At 38.6% G+C, this 17,568-nt stretch overlaps 1 protein-coding gene across 1 annotated transcript in view; it reads left to right on the forward strand.

Annotated features, from left to right (window-relative positions):
* The first annotated feature begins 5,716 nt into the window (after window positions 1-5,716).
* Window positions 5,717-17,568, forward strand: part of Tnip3 (TNFAIP3 interacting protein 3) — a 99,685-nt gene continuing 87,833 nt past the window's right edge. Inside the window, exon 1 of the mRNA XM_034512317.2 lies at window positions 5,717-5,796. Within this exon, the coding sequence (XP_034368208.1) occupies window positions 5,794-5,796 (3 nt within the window). The 5' untranslated portion in view covers window positions 5,717-5,793. The remainder of the gene's footprint in view (window positions 5,797-17,568) is intronic.

A 17,568-nucleotide genomic window follows, 5' to 3' on the forward strand; every position in this document is an offset into this window, starting at 1 on the left:
CCCCGCCACACTCTAGGATTCAAGCTTCTTCTGTTTGTGAGTGTTGACAGAGTACATGATGGACTCTTACTGCTTTGTTTGAGTTATTCTCAGCTTGCATGATTGTCCTACAAGAACAGCAATGATCTTGGAAGAGGAGGAAAATAAACCTCCCAAAATGTCCAAAGAGTTTAAAAATATCTTTTGGCTGAAGTCACAAAGGCAGGGTGAAATGCAGGATTCCCAGCCTTCTAGGACGCACTTAGGAGTCCAGTGCAATGAGTCTGACATTTCGCAGAGTGATAACCCCAGAGGCATAACAGTGAAATACCTAATGGTTTGTGAGAGCCATTAGGGACAGCAAGGAACGAGCCACCCAAGGGTTAACAGTCACTCATGTATTATGGTGAGTTTGTTTGAGTTTGAGGGAGGTTTGTTGTTGTTTTGAGATAAGGTTTCACTCTATATGCTGTGGGGACCTTGAACTTGCAACTACAGGCATAATCCACCATATACAGCTACAATCTATGTTCTAGACAGGCTGGAGGAACCCTCAACTCTGATCAGGCCCTCCTAGGCAACCTGGAAGATCTAAGTTGGCCTTTAGGCTTTTAGCATACTAAGACCTATGTGCTCTGAGTCCTCTAGGATCAGATGGCTGTTCCCTGATCTGCTTCTTCTTGCAGCAAGGATTGCAGTAGATACTCATACTGTCCTCCCAGAACCCACATGGGCTGTAAAGGGGAGACTGTTGGACTGTGCATGGTGTTCCTCACACCCAATCACTTGTTACATTAAGTAACAGAACATGACTAGTCTGAAAACAGCTATTGTGTAAATGAATAAAGAAGGAATGCCTCAAATTTCCGAACTGGTCACTATATTTAAAAACAGAAAAGAAGGTACTTCTCTATTCCTCTATGTTCTATGATTTTGGACTCTATGTATTTTGCATTGTTCTTATGATTGACATTGGTAATTTAAATTTTTTAATTTTTAAAATTTAATTTTAAATTTAATTTTCTAAAATTTTAATTTTAGAAAGAATATATTTTAGGTCTTTGGTTACTTCTAATTCTCTGGAACTCTGGCATGTTTATAAAATAGAGGAAAAAGTTTTGTTCTGAATGTTTATGAATATCAAATATTTTTATATGATAATAAAATATATAATCACAGTTTTCCCAAGACCTATCTACTATATAATTCACATGTATAACTTTTTAATTGTGCTGGGTATTGAACACTAGGTCTTTGACACGCTAGCTTCATGTTTGAAAAAGTTTAAATTCTATGAGTAAAATTGTATCAGAGCAAAACAATGTAAGAGTTATATCTGGATGCTCTTCCTTTCAGTTATACAAGGTCGTGAAAATAGATCATCAGGATTCCAGAGAAATGGCCCAACAGTTCAGAATGCCCACAGCCATTCTAGCCACTCTAGAGGACCCTGGCTTACCCCCCAGCATCCAAATGGGAGTTCACAATCATCTGTTACCACAGCTCCAGGTGTGTTATCCTCTTCTGGCCTCTGTGGGAACAGCATGCATATGAACCACATATGTGTATATGCAGACAAACACTCACACATAAAATAAAAATAGATAAATCTTCTAAAAGACACTACATAAAATAAAAATAAAGCAACCTTTTAAAAAGAACACTCACCTTTAAAAGAACAGAATATTGATTTTATAGGAAAATACTAAGCTACATAAACATGTGTCATGTGATATTTGCAATACAAACTGGTATATTATTTAGCCTAGAGGGACAGGCATAGTCTATGCCAATCTCATTTTCAGAAAAAGCAATGGAGACAACCAGTGTTTAAATAGACCCACTACATAATAAAGCGGTTAGACCATATGCTACTAAGAGTAATGCATTGGTTTAAATTAAACTTCTATGAAGAGACTTTTCTTCTTGGTGTATAAAGTAACTTTCAACATAAGCTTTAATATTATTTTATGAGTTTCAAAGTGCTGGAGGGAAAATTTTACATTTACAGTATAATTTTTTTGAATCCTTTGGGCTAAAACATTTAAGCCCTCTTCTAACTTCTGCTTAGTAAATAGCCTTACTTAAAAATACCCATAAGCCTATTCATAAGCCATCTGTATAGTTCTAAGGTTCCTATATATTCCCCAGCACATGACCTCCACAATAGTTTGGAATTAAGATCTGAAGACTATGTGAATGAGGGTCACAGACAGTAGGTGGAACCCACAGCTTAACATCAGGAATTATTTCCTCTTTTTATTTTTCAACTGAAAACAAAACATGTTATAAGAAAAATATTTCTCCAAGTGAAGTATATAACAATTCAGTACCTACTATTCATTCTGTTAATGAAGACTGTAGACATTATTCAATGATTGAATTTAAGGGATTTGGTCCAAATCCCTGATCTCTAAGTTAATACTCTCTGGGTGGTGAAAAAAAAATAAAAAATAAAAAAAAAAGAATGATCAAAGGCAAAGTTGATGTTGAAAACAGGCAGGGGTCCTGGAATTGAATGAGAAAATGCATCCATGAACCCTGGAAACTGGAACGGATATGAGAATGAGGACAAAAGTCACAGGTGCTGAGTGCCTGAACTCTCCAGGGGCTGATCTGCACCATCAACACCTAGGATTGCTTCTAAGGCTCCAGTGTCTTTAGGTTGGCTTGCAGTGATAACTGGACTTCAGTCCCACACAGCTGTGATTCTGATTTATCTGCATCTCTAATCCATCTCTATTGTTTATGCCTTTTTAGGAAGGTAATGTATGCCTATATGCCTATCTCCTGCCCCACATCTTTGTATGGTATATCCTCCTTTGGAGCAGAATTTTGCAGAACAAAGCAGAATGTGATGTTTTTAGGGAATCAGCTCCTCTATTAGATTCAGTGTATGCTGAGGTCCTTGATACACTTAGACTTGAGATCCAACCCATGTTTTCTTAAATTTCATGTGATCTACTCTGAACTGTCTTTTAAAAGTACTTTCACAGGACAGTGGATGCTGTGGTCTGGAACAGTAACAAAAAATATATTAAATTTCTTTTTTTCTTTGAAATGATATTGACTAAACTTAAGCTATGATTACTTCTCATTCCAGGTGCCTGAAAAAGATAGAAAATGGCATTCCTTTTATGAATCTATAGGCTTCAAGCTAACAACAAAATTTGCTCATAGCATTTTGGCTTAGGAGACAGTGGAACACAAGCCTACACTATGACCTTTCTAGTTTGATACTCAGTCCAGCCAAGGATATTTGTACAGCTATTTCTGTCTTTAAGTAGTATCACAGGTGACATCCTGAGGTTGTGAGAAAATTTTAATCAAACTCTAGTTTGAATCTCTCATGCCAATTTTAAGTACCAAAATGTGAAAAGAGTTGTTTACTTCTTTCATGGAAGATGCTGGGGGGTTTTCTAGGCTTCCATTTCTCTGAAAACTATCACCTAACAAGTAGAATGTATTATTAGAACAATTGGAAAGACTAAGCTTACATCAGACAAGAGTCGCCAAATAGGTCTTACCTCTTTTTCAGAGAAACTTAGTGGTGGTAAAATCTTTGAAAGTAGCATTTGCAACTGTATCTACTCTCTACTCAACTTCTACTCAATTTCCCATGTGTGCTTTGGACTCTGGATGCTGTAAGGTCAAGAAGGGAGACTGCCTCAGTCCATGGAAAATGCAGAGAGAAAAGAGCACTTGGAATCTCTTCAGAAGGTGCACGGAAGTATAGTGGCACATGTGTACAAGGTGCATGTGTGCACAGCCTGCACTTGAGACATACACATCTGTGGGCGTTCACTGATGCATGGCACAGGCAGCTGGTGTTTGGAGACAGGCAAGGCTGACTTCTCTCCAGCCTGAAGCTTGGAAACTGTTCACCTGTTCACCTGAGACTTTTTTTTTTTAACTACTCTTTGTGTTTGGAAGAAAATACATGGAGTCTGAAGCTTTCTGTGCCAACACTAAGGTGTCTTGTCTTACTTCATCAGTCTCGGTCCCTCCGTTTTCTCACCCTTGTCCTGACACTTGTGCCCTCAAGGAGAGTAAACTTCATTTTTCATCAGTCACTTTAGACATAAGTCTTTTAAGTTTTATTAAAAATTTTAACTCATTTCCTTGTTTTTCCCTGAAGACAAATCACTGGACAGAGTGATACTGTGTAAGCAACCCTGGCCACTTAGCAGGCAGATGGCCAGCTCATGTACTGAAGAGATTTGATGTACTGAAGAGATTTGGAGGCTTTAGGGACCTGTCCTAACCCTGCTCTACCACAGCGTAATGTAGAGAGTCCAGGCTCTTTTTCAGACAGAACGGTGAGAAACGTGATAACAAAGTCTGTCCATCTTACAGAAACTCTTTTTCCTCCAAACCATCTCCACAAAGCTTCTCTGTCCACTTTCTAGTTTTGAATAAAAAAATAACCTTCACACCTGAATCGACACATTTGTAATGTACACCTATGTGTTTCTCTTATGTAATTTAATTTATGTGCTTGATAATCTAGTAAAAAGACACCAGACTTGAGACAAGATGATTCTTCCATAAACTTTGGAACTCTCCCGAGTTTAATAACAATGTCCGTGCCTTACATCTGTGCATCCTTCTGTGATGTTGGCAGTGCTGACAGCAAGAGAAGACTTTGGTTTCATGTAAAAGTTCCACCCTGCAAGGACGGCTTAACACCCAACCTTCCTGATGATAGATAATGCCTTTCTTCTTGCTCTTTACATCACAGTAACAGAACACATTTTTGTGAAATAGTAAGAATGTTTTCACATGGGTAGAAATGAAGAAGGTAAGTGTCGTTCTGTGTTAGCTGAGAGGCTTTTCAAAGGGCATTCAAAATACTTTATATCTTGAAACAATGGTGTTTCACCAACTGTGTTTAATAGTTCAGATTAAGGGCAGTTTATTTCCTGTCTTCTATTTTATTTTGGGAGAGGGGTTTTGTGACTGCCTATGGAAACACAAAAAACACAAAAACACAAAAAACACAAAAAAATGTCATCGATAGCCAAATCTGATTATATCAGTTATTTTATCAGCAAACACTTCATTCCTGAACTGGTGGAAATGTCTATATGTCTGTCTTACTCCAGAGAGTCATGCCATTGCTTAGGGAGACTGTTTTCTAGGTGATGATACATATAATTCAGAAACCTATAACACTAGTCAGGCAACAGTTAGGTGTTATAAATGTAATTTCTTTTCTACATAAGAAAAAACTCAGCCACTGCTCTTTTTAAAAAGGTAATGTGTTTATTTTTGAATGACTTTAAAGACTGATATTTAGATATTAACCTAGGTACTGGTTCTCTCAGGGAAAGAAAATGTGAGATGAGACAGGGGAACATTCCTAGAAATGAGTGTTTGACCTGTGTGGTCCTTACAGTAAATTATACTAATTCTAAACTTCTGTTTATGTGTGGCCCTTTAAAGCTGATAGAACTTTTCCATTCAGTGGGCAGGTGGATTTCCTGTAGGACCCTAATTGCTTGAAGAAATATGTTGTTTTCTTGTGTTTCCATTGCAACATTAGAGACTAAGAGGGAATCCTCTGTGGTATTTCACATAGGTCGTGGATCTTTTATCTATATGTTGTGTTTGTACTGAGAGGTGAATATTAATAGCTACTGGTGGTGGAGTGACAAGGGGGGAGTTCCCTGTGCATGGGCGGATTAACCTTTCAAAATACATGTTTCTATTTAAACCACTTAGTTACTGTTTGATTGGAGCTCTGAAGACAAAGACTCCGTGTTACACCCCGCTGTACCCTACCTGGATCTGAGAGCAACGTTCATATAGAGCATGGTGAGTGACACAGGACGTGTGCCTTTGCTTTCAGTTTGCTTGAGGATACTCTAATGTTCTTCATGAAATGCTTAAGCCTTGCCTTTTGAAATCGTGTGCACGTGTGATTATGAGCTTGGGACTGTTAGCAACCAGAATATGGGTCTGAGTGCTCCAAGTGAGAAATGACATGGAACTTGTCGCAGGTGTAATAATGTGTGAGGTTTCCCTTTAAAATATTCATTTTAGAGCTTTGCCATTTAGGTATTTCATCCAGACCACATAGGTTATTGAAATGAACTCCTTGCTGTGTGAGCACAATTTAGATCAAATTCTATAAATGGCAACTAGTTTAAGTAAGCATGTGAATAATTTTGCTCCAGTCGCATTCTGAGGTCGCTACAGAGTTTAGCAATGCTGATTAAACAGGGCTCAAAGAAAGCATCATTCAGTGCAATTCATAGCTGGGGAACTACTCCATTGTATTCTGCATATTACTATGTAATCACATTAATATGGACTTCTAAAATAATGTTTTTTTAAAAGAATAAAGTCACTAGGCTTATTTAGTTAGTCTTTTCAAAGGAAATTAGAAAACAAATTTTCTAGGAATAGTTTAAATATGCTCTCAAAGGAAAGTTATTTTAGTAGTGGATAGAAAGAGGTAGGCTCGTTGTCTGTGGGCATCGTGATGCTGTTTCATTAAGTTACAAGCACAGGCAAGGAATTTCTTTATAAGAGCTGCTAAGAGGCATCATCCTTCTTGAGTTTTATCCCAATGGCCTGAGTGCATTCTGATACGTGGTGAGGCTTCCAGAAACTCATTCCTGCAGCTCACACCCTCCAGCGGCTCAGACACAAACAAGAAACAGGTACTGAAGTATTTGTGGAGTGGATCAGTCTTCACAAACTATTTTTAATCAATATTTTGAAACATTAAAATTACAAACTGCAACGTATTTTATAGTTAAAAACTCTCCTCATGTCTTCCTTTCCTTTTTGCCTCCTATGTGTCTGCCTATCTAGCCCTGGCATACTTGTCTCTACTACAGATTGTTCCTGCTCTCTGTTGTCATAAAGTATACATTTGATTAAGATACCATAGCCTCTAGTACGACCTCCCCACTGGATTTGTAGCCATTGTTCCAGTTTCCATGGTATGAGTGAGACACAAGACATAAATAATTTTTAATCACAAGAAGCTTAGTGTTAGGTTCTATTACTTCTGTAAAAAGAACCTAAACTGTATAGTGGGCAAGGAGATGATTAGACCAGTGTAGAGGAAACCAAGTCCCTTCACACTGCTGTGTTCCTGGAGAAGCTGCTGGGTCTCTTTAGGAACGAAGGAGGAGAGACATGAGGAACAGAAGAAAGAACCGCTCGGGTTCCTTCACCCGAACACTTCCTGACAATGATAACTTGAACCTTATTTTAACTATTTTGGAATATTTTTCTTTAGTTTAGCTCTTTAATTTATATAGTTAATTTATAATTAATTTGTTTATTGTCTGGAATTGTGATGGTTCTGATTTTTTAAACATATTTATTTCATGAAGGATGAGTTCTCATGGTGAAAGAAACTCACTTTCTAGACATATGCCTTTAGCTTTAAATAAAGAGGCAAAAATAAATGTATCTTTCCTTGAAATTGTGTAAGCCACGAGAAAAATCAATTTTATTTGAATTAAAATAGGTTCTAAATAAAATATCCCCATAATTTTAATATAAAAACACCACAAGGACACCATGCCTGCAGTAGATAAGAAGTTCAGCCCAAACAAATGACTCTCTTGGCGGATCTGAGAGCTCAGGTTCTCAGACAGAGGAACTACTACCGCACTATCAGTCCACAGCTAAAAGACTCTCCTAGCAAGCACTCAAGACTAAGCAATTTTTTTGTCTTTGCTGATCTGAAATGTATAAATTCTACAGGAAAACACTCCTTTACTCCTGCAGACTAGAGGAAAGAAGCTAAAGAGATGGATCTGACGGGAATTTGCCCCTTCCATTCTTTTGAACCTCACCTCAAGTTCAACAGAGGCAGAAAGGTTTCCTTCAGGTCTAAGTGAATGCAGACAAGTTCAGTGGGCTATGGCCAGGTGACTTCAGGGGGATGCCGCTGTTGTCCTTGTGCTCGGCATCATTATTGAGGTGTAGCCATGGTTTTTTTCTCCCAATTTTAGAGAGTATTTTGACATTATTCACATATTCTCACTTGGAAAGTTGTTCAATTTTTTTTCTGAAAAAAAAAAATAGCTTTCATTATTGAATTTCCTAACAAAACAAGTAAACTAGTTGCAGCAACCCATGGATATAATTCCAGCAATCAAGAGGTGGAGCAGAAGGGTGAGAAATTTACCATCCACTGTGTAGCAAATTCTAAACCAGCCTGGGATACATGAGACCTTGTCAGAAACAAAAACGGTAGATTGCTGGACCCCAAATGTACTCAGTGGCTTGCCATTATTGTTAGTTAGGCTGTTTTTGAGGCTGTAATTTAATTTTCCCCTTCCTTTTTCTCCCATCAAACCTTTCCATATGCCATTTCCCCCCTCTCTTTCAAATGATATTCCTAAATATAGCCAGCTCAGTATGTATATTGTTATCTGTATGTATGTTTTCAGGGCCGATTGACACCAGACAACCAATTGGTGTGCTCCTCCCTAGGGAGGACCACCTCTCCCACCCCCAGCTTTCCTTTGTTGCCTATAGTTTTTAGTGTAGTGCTAAGACCTCAGGGGCTTTTCCCCATCCGCGTTGCCTTGCCTGTTAGGTTGACCTTGTTCAGCTCGCATGTTGGTGCTCATTCTGATGCAACATTATGGGTGTAGCTTCTCATATTAGTAGAAGACAGAATCCCACAGCAAACTCCCTGATCCTCTAGGTCTTACAGTCTTTTAACCATCCTCTTCAGTCATGTTCCCTGAACCGTATGTGCAGGAGTGTTTTCTAGATATACCCGTTGTGTCTAGACTCCACAACTTTGTGTATTGATGGGTTATGTTTTGTTATTGACATTGTTGTTGTTGTTATTGTTTTGAATAGTGGTCTTCCTCTGTTGTTAAGAAGTTTCCTTAGTGGGGGTAAAGATCCATGTGTGGCGTAAGAACAGTGTTTATAAATCTTTGTTAGGGATTATGCTGGTTTAGTAAAGTACTGGTTGGAGATTCTGTGGCAATAATTCCATGACTTCACTACTTGAGCAGGTTGCTAGGTCCAGTACAAGCATGGTTTCATTCTTACTGAATGGGTCTTAAGTTCAGTTAGAGAACTTTTGGTTACAACCAATGAATGTGTTTCACTACTGCATCTGTAAAGTTTTTGTGTTATGCTGGCCATTGACATAATCATAGGGATCATAGGTGGGTAGGACTATTGGTTTCTTCTGTCTTTAAGACCCTTGAATGGCACTGTCTGGTACCAGGAAAGCTAGTCTTCAGGGAGTAGACATTGAAATCAGTTCCAGTTCAGGGGCCTCTAAGCCCTATTTCTGAAGTGCATGTTATCTTCAGCAATAGAGACTTCTCACCCACCTCTGGTGGGATTTGGGGTGGTAACCTAGGGGAAAAGCAATAGGCTGTATGTTTTGGGAGTCTCTTAGACAGCCATGGCCAACAATTCAAAAGAGGCCTTCTTATGTCTGTATTGGCATTTTTGTGTGGTGATATTTTGTCTTTTGGGAGGGAATACTGTAAGCCCAGATGATAAAAGTTCTTTAAAACTGCATGTGTATATTTATACAGTGAATTACATACATTGCAGGGATTTTTGTAGGTAAATAGTTAATAGTATAATTCTTTGTTATTTTTTTCTAATCCCATCCTTTGTCTATATTTACATTTCTCCTTAAGGAAGGATACCCCCTTTTCTTATTACCGTGTCAGATCACTTGTATCCCGATATTTCCCTTTTTTCTCAATATTTCCCTTTTTTCTCCTCCCAACATCCTTCTGTATCTACCCCCTCCCCAGCTCTGCAGTACCCCCATTTTCCCATTTCCCTATTCTGAATAATTATACTATACTATTCCCTTCCTGTTGCTCCCCCACCCCCATCCTAGCCATGGTCTTGTTTTATTCTCTTAATTTTGGTAGTTGAGTAATATTTCATAGTGCATATGTACCACATTTTCATTCTCCATTTATCAGCTGAAATGCATTTAGGTTGTTTTCATTTCCTAATTATTGTGACTAGAACAGCAACGAACATGTTTGGTAGCTATTGGTTTTTGTGGGAATATGCCAAAGAGTGGTATGGCTGGGCCATATGGTAGCTTGATTTTTATCTTTTTGGGAATTCTCCTCACCTATTTTCCTAATGGGTGCACCATTTTGCAATCCTACCAACAGAGAACAAGGATCCCTTGCCCCCATTTCCCTTTCAGTATTTTTTGGCAGTTGTTTTCTTGATTTTTGCAATTCTGACTGGAGTAAGATGAAATTCTAAGGTTGTTCTGATTTGGTTTCCATAATGACTGAGAACAATGATTTGATTAAAAGACATTTCTTAGCCATGTTTGTGTCTTTTGGGAACTCTTTCCTCAGTCTCCAGGCCCATTTTTTTGAATGGGTCATTTGTTTTGTTTTGGTTTTGACTCTTTGTTTTTCAAATTTGTTGTATATTCTCAATACAATCCTTGGGCCAAGATTATTTCCCATTCTGAGGGATTTCTCTTTAGAAGGTTAATGATTTCGTTAGCTGTTTTAATTTGTGTTTAGCTTTTTAGTTTCAGGAAGTCCACTTGTCAATTGTTGGTGTTAATGCTTGAGCAAATTGAGTCCAGATCAGGAAGCCCTTCCTACACCTATGTTCCGAAGAGTACTGCCTAGGAATACATGAGACTGCTTCAAAAACCAAACACAGTAGATTTCCCTACACCTACACACACTACAGTAGCACTAAGTGTATCCAGTGGGTTCTGAAAGAAGAGAACATGAAAACAGGGAAGAATAGTAGGAGAAATTCCAGGGTGAGAAAGGGGCTGGATTTGATCGATACACAATGTATACATGTATGAGATTCTCAGACAATAGAAAGCAAAAGTGTATTAAAATTAGAGAAACACTGTTCAGCTTCAATGGGAAATGTGCATTCTTTTTGAATATTCATTGAAGGATGGAATATAAACATATAAATAGTATGAGAACCAATTGACTTATGATAAAAAGAAACATATCTGATATAGACAAATTAAATTTTGCCTAAATATAGATTAGTATAGGAAAATTAATCTTTGATCAGAATGTCTGTTGCTTGTTTGAAGACATGAAATAATATTTTAAGATAACAATAAATATTTAGGTATAATTATTTTGAGAGCACCCAGCTTGTAAAAGTCAAAGAATGGATTCAGAACTTGGCACCCATCCTAGCCCTCATCTCCAGGAGTGCCGTCTGAGCTCAGCCATCATTTCTGATGGCCATAACTGACTTGTCTTTCACTGCTTTTCATTTGGAACTGAGAGACACGACTTTCACTCTTCGGTGGCTCTGTGTAGAAGCCAGCCTTTGTGCTCCCAGCTTCAATTCTTTGTGCTTACTTTTGTCCATCGGAGGATGAGCACCTGAGTTTCAGTGCTCTGCAAGGTGCTTTCCGTGTGCCTCCGGTGATTACACTGTGTACGGCGGATCGACTTTTTAGGGATGACAATTAAAACCACACGATATTCTTCATCTTAAAGTGTTTAGTGAAGATTAGAAATCTAGGTACACCACAAAACCTTGTCTTAGAGAAATAGAACCAAGCAAATAAGCTGGGGCAAGGTTGCAGCCGATTCATGGATGGTACAACAGATCAATCCCTAGCCTCATAAACAAACATTGGCCCAGCCTGGCCTTTACCAACATCCTTTGCAAATGGATGGGAATGTGTTTGGAGGAACGGATACTGTTAGCAAGAGGCTAAGGATGGAGGTGCGGCTCGCTGACCTGTCATAGATATGAAAACTACTCATGACAGATTTTACCTGAGCTATACTTCCATAGAGAAGACCCATTTTCATTCCTGGTTCAACATTCCTGACCTTCCTCACAGTAGTACACGTTCATCATAACTACATAATGATAACATTTGTGTCTCTTAAAACTCACTTTCGCTACAGGCTTTTAAGTGAGTTTTGACACATCAAATACAGTTTATGTCCTACCACATCTAGAATATTCAGTTCACCAGGAAAGACCAATCAAATCATCTGGTAGTCAGGGGAGCTGAAAGCTGTTTTAAAGTGAACCATCCTGTTTCACTCTCAGGCTCCTTCTTTTGAAAAAGGCAAGTGTTATATTTTCCTCACAGATTGAGCTTACTGTAAATGGCAGCTAGCTTGTTGAATGTAAGAAACAGGGTGAGATCGGACCTTCGATTTTAAATCTAATTAATCTTCCATTAAAATGCTTAAAAGAATGAATTTGTAATTGGAAAAACTTTAATTAAAATTGCTCAATAAAAATCTTCAATGCAGTATTTCCAAGGAGAGAGCAGAATAAAGACTAAGAATAAGAAGACACTTATTTTTCTGCAGATGAGTGAATCATTCCACAATAAAAACTTATGTCCATAAGCTAGAAATTGGTCAGTGATGAGTTTTCACTAAGCCATGTGCACATTAGTAGGATTTCAATAATCCTCATTTCACTAATTTTCATGACTCACAGTATTGGAACAAATTTTCAGTATTGCCTACAGATTATAGCTTCTAGTAACTAGGGTGAGAGACCTGGAGTCCCCTAATTGTTGCTCCCTGGTTTCTGGGCTTTGAAATATTTGGAATTACAATCCTCCAAGTGTCATTTTTCTTAGGTGAAAGACATGAAGGTACCCTGATGTGACTGAACTATGGAGAATCTGTGGTAGCAAAACTTGACTGATATAAAGCAAAATGATTTCTTAGAAGGAAACAGGTGTTAAAAGTCCCCTGATTTAACACCTTTCTCAGAAATATGAAATGGAAAAAATACATCAAACTCAAACTGTAGCTCTTTGGTTATTTCTTTTGATTTATCCAAATGATGTGTAGCCAAAGATCTCTCATTTTTAATTTCCCTTGAGCCATTACTGTAAATGAGACAGGTGTATAAATTTCTTTCCCTTCAGTTTCTTCCACATTACACGCAGCTTTAATGCTAGCTCAGTGTGAGAATTCTGTTGACTGGAGGCAGTACATGAATGGTGTAGAAGAAAAACCCTTTTATTGCTGTTGACTGACATTGTCATGTTTTTAAAACTCTAACAGGGTAGGGTGGCGTCCACCTGCAGTCCACTCAGGGGACTTAGACGGGTCGACCAAGAGTACAGGGAAAATTGAGCTACATAGTGAATCCGAGGCTGCCCTGAGACACAGGAAGACACTGTTTACACACAGGCAAAGCTCACCACTTGCTTTTGCTTTCATAGAAATATTCTGAAATATTGGAGTGGTATCTTAGTTTTGTGCTTGTAAATTTTGTTACGTTTATTAGTTGATCGATACGTTTTATTTTTCTATGCAAGTGTACAAGTGTGTGTGTTGCACATGTGTGTTTATACACACACAACTACTGCATGGGGCTCTAGGTATAAGGCTTCTTCAACATACAAACATGTTATTTCATGTATGAAGAATGATTTAGACTAAACATGGTATTTCAGGTATTATTAGGGAAATGTTTTCTAAATTCTGTACTAGATGTGGTACAGCTACGTACATAACTATCTGCTGCCATACTCAGTGTTCAGTTCATTCATTCCTTGTCTCTACGCCACTTATGTAACCCAAGCACTGGTCTGTGTACTGGGCATTTGCTTGTGACAGAATGAGCAGCTGATACAATTTATAGTCTAATGCAGAAAAGTGATCTAGAATGGACCATGATATGCTCTGAATGAGGAAAATCAAAATCTATACTGCTCAGAGACTGAGCAAGTCAAAAACGTGCACATTATTGGATTTACAGAGACCCAGGAGAGATTATTTTTTGTGGGAAGAATGAGTCTAGAGGGATCAGGGAGTACAGTGGAAAGGAGCACTCACCTTGGACGGATTTGTCATCAGGGTGACTAGGGAGCAGAGATGGCAAGTATCTGGAAATAGCAGAGTCTGGGATTCTAAGCCTTTCGGCTCTCTTAACAACTCTGTCACTGTGACAGAAGACTATATGGCTTTTACTATGTGTGTGTGTGTGTGTGCGGGGGGGAGGAAACGACATGAGCAAATGTGTTTTAAGACGAGGGCTGTAACATAAAAAAACCAGATAGGGCTTGGGCAGAGAAGTCAGGGTGTACTCATAGTGCCAAGTGTGGATAGCATTGTCAGTGGTTTGACCACACTAAAGAGTCATTGTTTCTTATCAGCCAACTTGACAAATCATTAAATGAACATAAAAGTTGACATATTAGATTGCAGTTCTCAGATGTGCAAGTTCCTAATGCTGCGTTGATAGCCAGCAACTATGAAGAGCAGCAGGATCCGTGCTGCTCACTGAGGATCCACCCCCAGTCTCAGTTTCTGACCACAGATCCTTGGAAGCGATAGTCTAGAGTTTACACTTCTAGATCGCTTAGAGAAGATTCAATTAAACTGCGGCTATAAAAATTGATATTCAGAGACTAAGAGGCTTAAGATTTTACATTTAATTTAAATTTTTTTAATTTAACAAATCATTGTAACATTAATTTAACAATTAGGCCAGAAATGCACATAGAGGAAAAAAAAAACAACTCTAATTTCTAATATACTACGTGCTTTCCCCCTGGTCACTTTCTACTTTTCTTTATTTTGTTGATAATAGCAGGAACCAGCATTGCTTATTCTCATCAACATATTGGCATCAAATATTTTATGCTTTGAAATTTGCAAAACTCTACCCACAGAAGTTACTAAGCAAAGTGCAAGGTAACTAAATATTGTGAATGTTGTACCTTCTTCTTGTGGCTTTATTTCTTTTCTTTCTTTTTTTTTTCTTTTTGTTTTTTTTTTTTTTTGTTTTTTTTTTGTTTTGTTTGTTTGTTTGTTTTTCGAGACAGGATTTCTCTGTGTAGTCTTGGCTATCCTGGAACTCACTCTGTAGATCAGACTGACCTCGAACTCAGAAATCTGCCTGCCTCTGCCTCCCAAGTGCTGGGATTAAAGGCGTGCACCACCACTGCCCGGTATGGCTTTATTTCTAAATGAATTTAATGAATAAAGAGACAGATCCATTTACCCATTTACTGCAGCCATATGACCAGTTGTTGATGTTAAGCTTTCTGATTCTGCACATATCTGCCCATTCCTGGCTGAATCTGTTCTATTTCTTAGTCTCCAAGCAACCATGGACAAAACACACTCTCTGTTCCCTCTTTACAGCATAGAAATGGCACAAAGGGTAAGGCATATGCTCATGGTTAAGATGGTTCAATCCTCTGTGTGTATGTACATGTATTGTGTGAGTGTGTTTTGCATGTCTGTGTGTATGTGAGTACAACTGCTCATGTGTCTTTAAGGAGAACAGATATAAAGATATCATGTGTCCTCTTTTGTCACTATCTACAGTACTCCTCTAAGACAGAGTCTCTCACTGACTCAGGAACTAAGATGGAAGCCAACAAGCCCCTATAACCCTCCTGTCTCTGCCTCTCTCAGCACTTGGGTACCAGATGTGCATGGCCATCTCTGATGTTTGATGTGCTTTCTTTTATTTTTTTTTCCTTTTTTTATTAGATATTTTATTTACATTTCAGATGCCATCCCGTTTCCCCATTTCCCCTCCCTAGAAAACCCCTATCCCATGCCCCTTTTTCCTTTTTGCTCTTTTTAATATTAACCAAAGGCTTTATAAGTTTGGTAATGATCAGTATCAATCAGAAGTGTAATCCAATACCCAACCTAGATATATCAACTATCTTTGACTGGTGGAGATACACAAACATCCACCTCCATGTCCCCCACCGGCCTCCCCCCCGTCTCGCCACCTAGCTCTTCCTCTCCTTCTCCTCTTCCTCTGCTTACTTCTCCTCTTCCTCTCCATACTCTTCCCATGTTAGCTCCTCCTACATATCACCCTTTCTATTAAAATAAAACTTTTCTCTCAAAGTACAATTAAAGCATAACTATACAAATTTGTGTCAGTAAGGTACAAGATAGTCCTAATACCCAGTCTATCATTTTGTTGACTAACCAGAACCTCTGTCATCTCTCCTAACTAAAAGACTTAGTCCTGAACCTGGCTTTTTTCTTGGCTTTAGAATGAATGTCAGCTGTAAACCATCCTCTCTAATCTTTTCTCTCAATGTAAATAGCCATTTTTGGCTATGAGACTATAAGTTTTCAACCCCGTCAGAAATCCAGAATGGCTGAGTTAACTGACATTATGGAAAACACAAAGCATAGATTCTAAAACTTAGTCAATTCATAGAGACTGCTGAACAACTGGACAGTCCCTATACTACAAAACGTTAGAGCATCTGATCTTCAGCCTTCTGGCCCAGGATCATCTGGCAGACCTAGTGATACAGCATTATTAAGGGCTAATTACTCTGTCTTGGCAGATATAACCAGTTGACTATTCCACAAGTATGTTGTTTTCTGGACAGTAATTTGTCTGTACATGAAAAGAGGCAATTCTTGCCTACTGGCTGTCTCACCACAACTGGAATAACTCCAAAGATGCTCAATTTCTTCTTAGAATCCAAGACAGGAAGCTGTCAGGAGCAGACAGGTCTCTAATCAAAATGAACCTTAATACAGAAATGTTTGTAATGTCAATTCTGTGGACTTCTGACGTTTTGAAAACCAGGTAATCTGGACTGTTGTCTGTTAACTCCTCTCAGCTATTTCTAAATAAAATATAGAAAATACCCTAACAATAAACTCAAAGCCATGAATTTGCTATAGGCTCTTAACTCACAGGCTAACCATCTCAAGTCAGTTTAAAAAGTTAAAGAAGGACTGGATCTAAGCCTTATATTCCTAAATGTGTTATATAGACACAATGCCTATGAGAGTAACAATAAGAAGCTTGTACCAATGAAAACCTTAAATTTGAAATCAAGGTAAATTTTGTACCATTTAAGAGATTATAACTTCATCTTAATAACAATTATACTTATTTCTACCAATAGATTATGGCTACGCAATAAATCCTAGCTAATCCTCCCTGTTCCACCAAAACAACTACTTTTCTCTAGAAAGCCCAATATTAACCACCTCAGTCCCCAAACCCAGGGAATAGGGGCGCCGACTCTTCATTAACTTCTTCAAGCTGATTACAGGCATTGAGATATTAGAAAGGGGGCAGGAGAAGAATAAATTGATAAGCCTCTGACACTGTGTCTTCACTGCATCCAGCTGCAATTCCAGGATATCAGAGGTTCGAGCATGTCTGCTCAGCTTGCTTGATGAGTAGGTACACCAAGGCTGTGTATTCTGCAATATACAATTCCCAAAACAAATTTAAGTATCAAGATAATTTTTTGTTTGAATTCTGGAATCTAGTCTTCTGGTGGCCTGCCTCTGTTATGTCTAATCCATATAATTCTGGGAGTTGCTATGAGGGTATGCTCCCACCATCCTCCCATTTCTGCCTCCCTGCTTTCAAATTCCCCAACACTAGAGAATCCAAATGTTCAGGCACCAAGGCCCTCCACTTCCACTGATGCTTAACCCCTTACCCCATCCCCCCTCCTCCAATTACTATGAGGGTGTGCTCCCACCATCTTCCCATTCCCACCTCCCTGCTCTGGAAATTCCCCAATACTAGGGAATCCAAATTTTCAGGCACCAAAGCTGTCCACTTTCACTGATGCCTGGCAAGGCCACCCTCAACTACCAATATAGGTAG

Source organism: Arvicanthis niloticus, chromosome 9 (assembly GCF_011762505.2).
Source record: "Arvicanthis niloticus isolate mArvNil1 chromosome 9, mArvNil1.pat.X, whole genome shotgun sequence".
NCBI classification, from domain to species: domain Eukaryota; kingdom Metazoa; phylum Chordata; class Mammalia; order Rodentia; family Muridae; genus Arvicanthis; species Arvicanthis niloticus.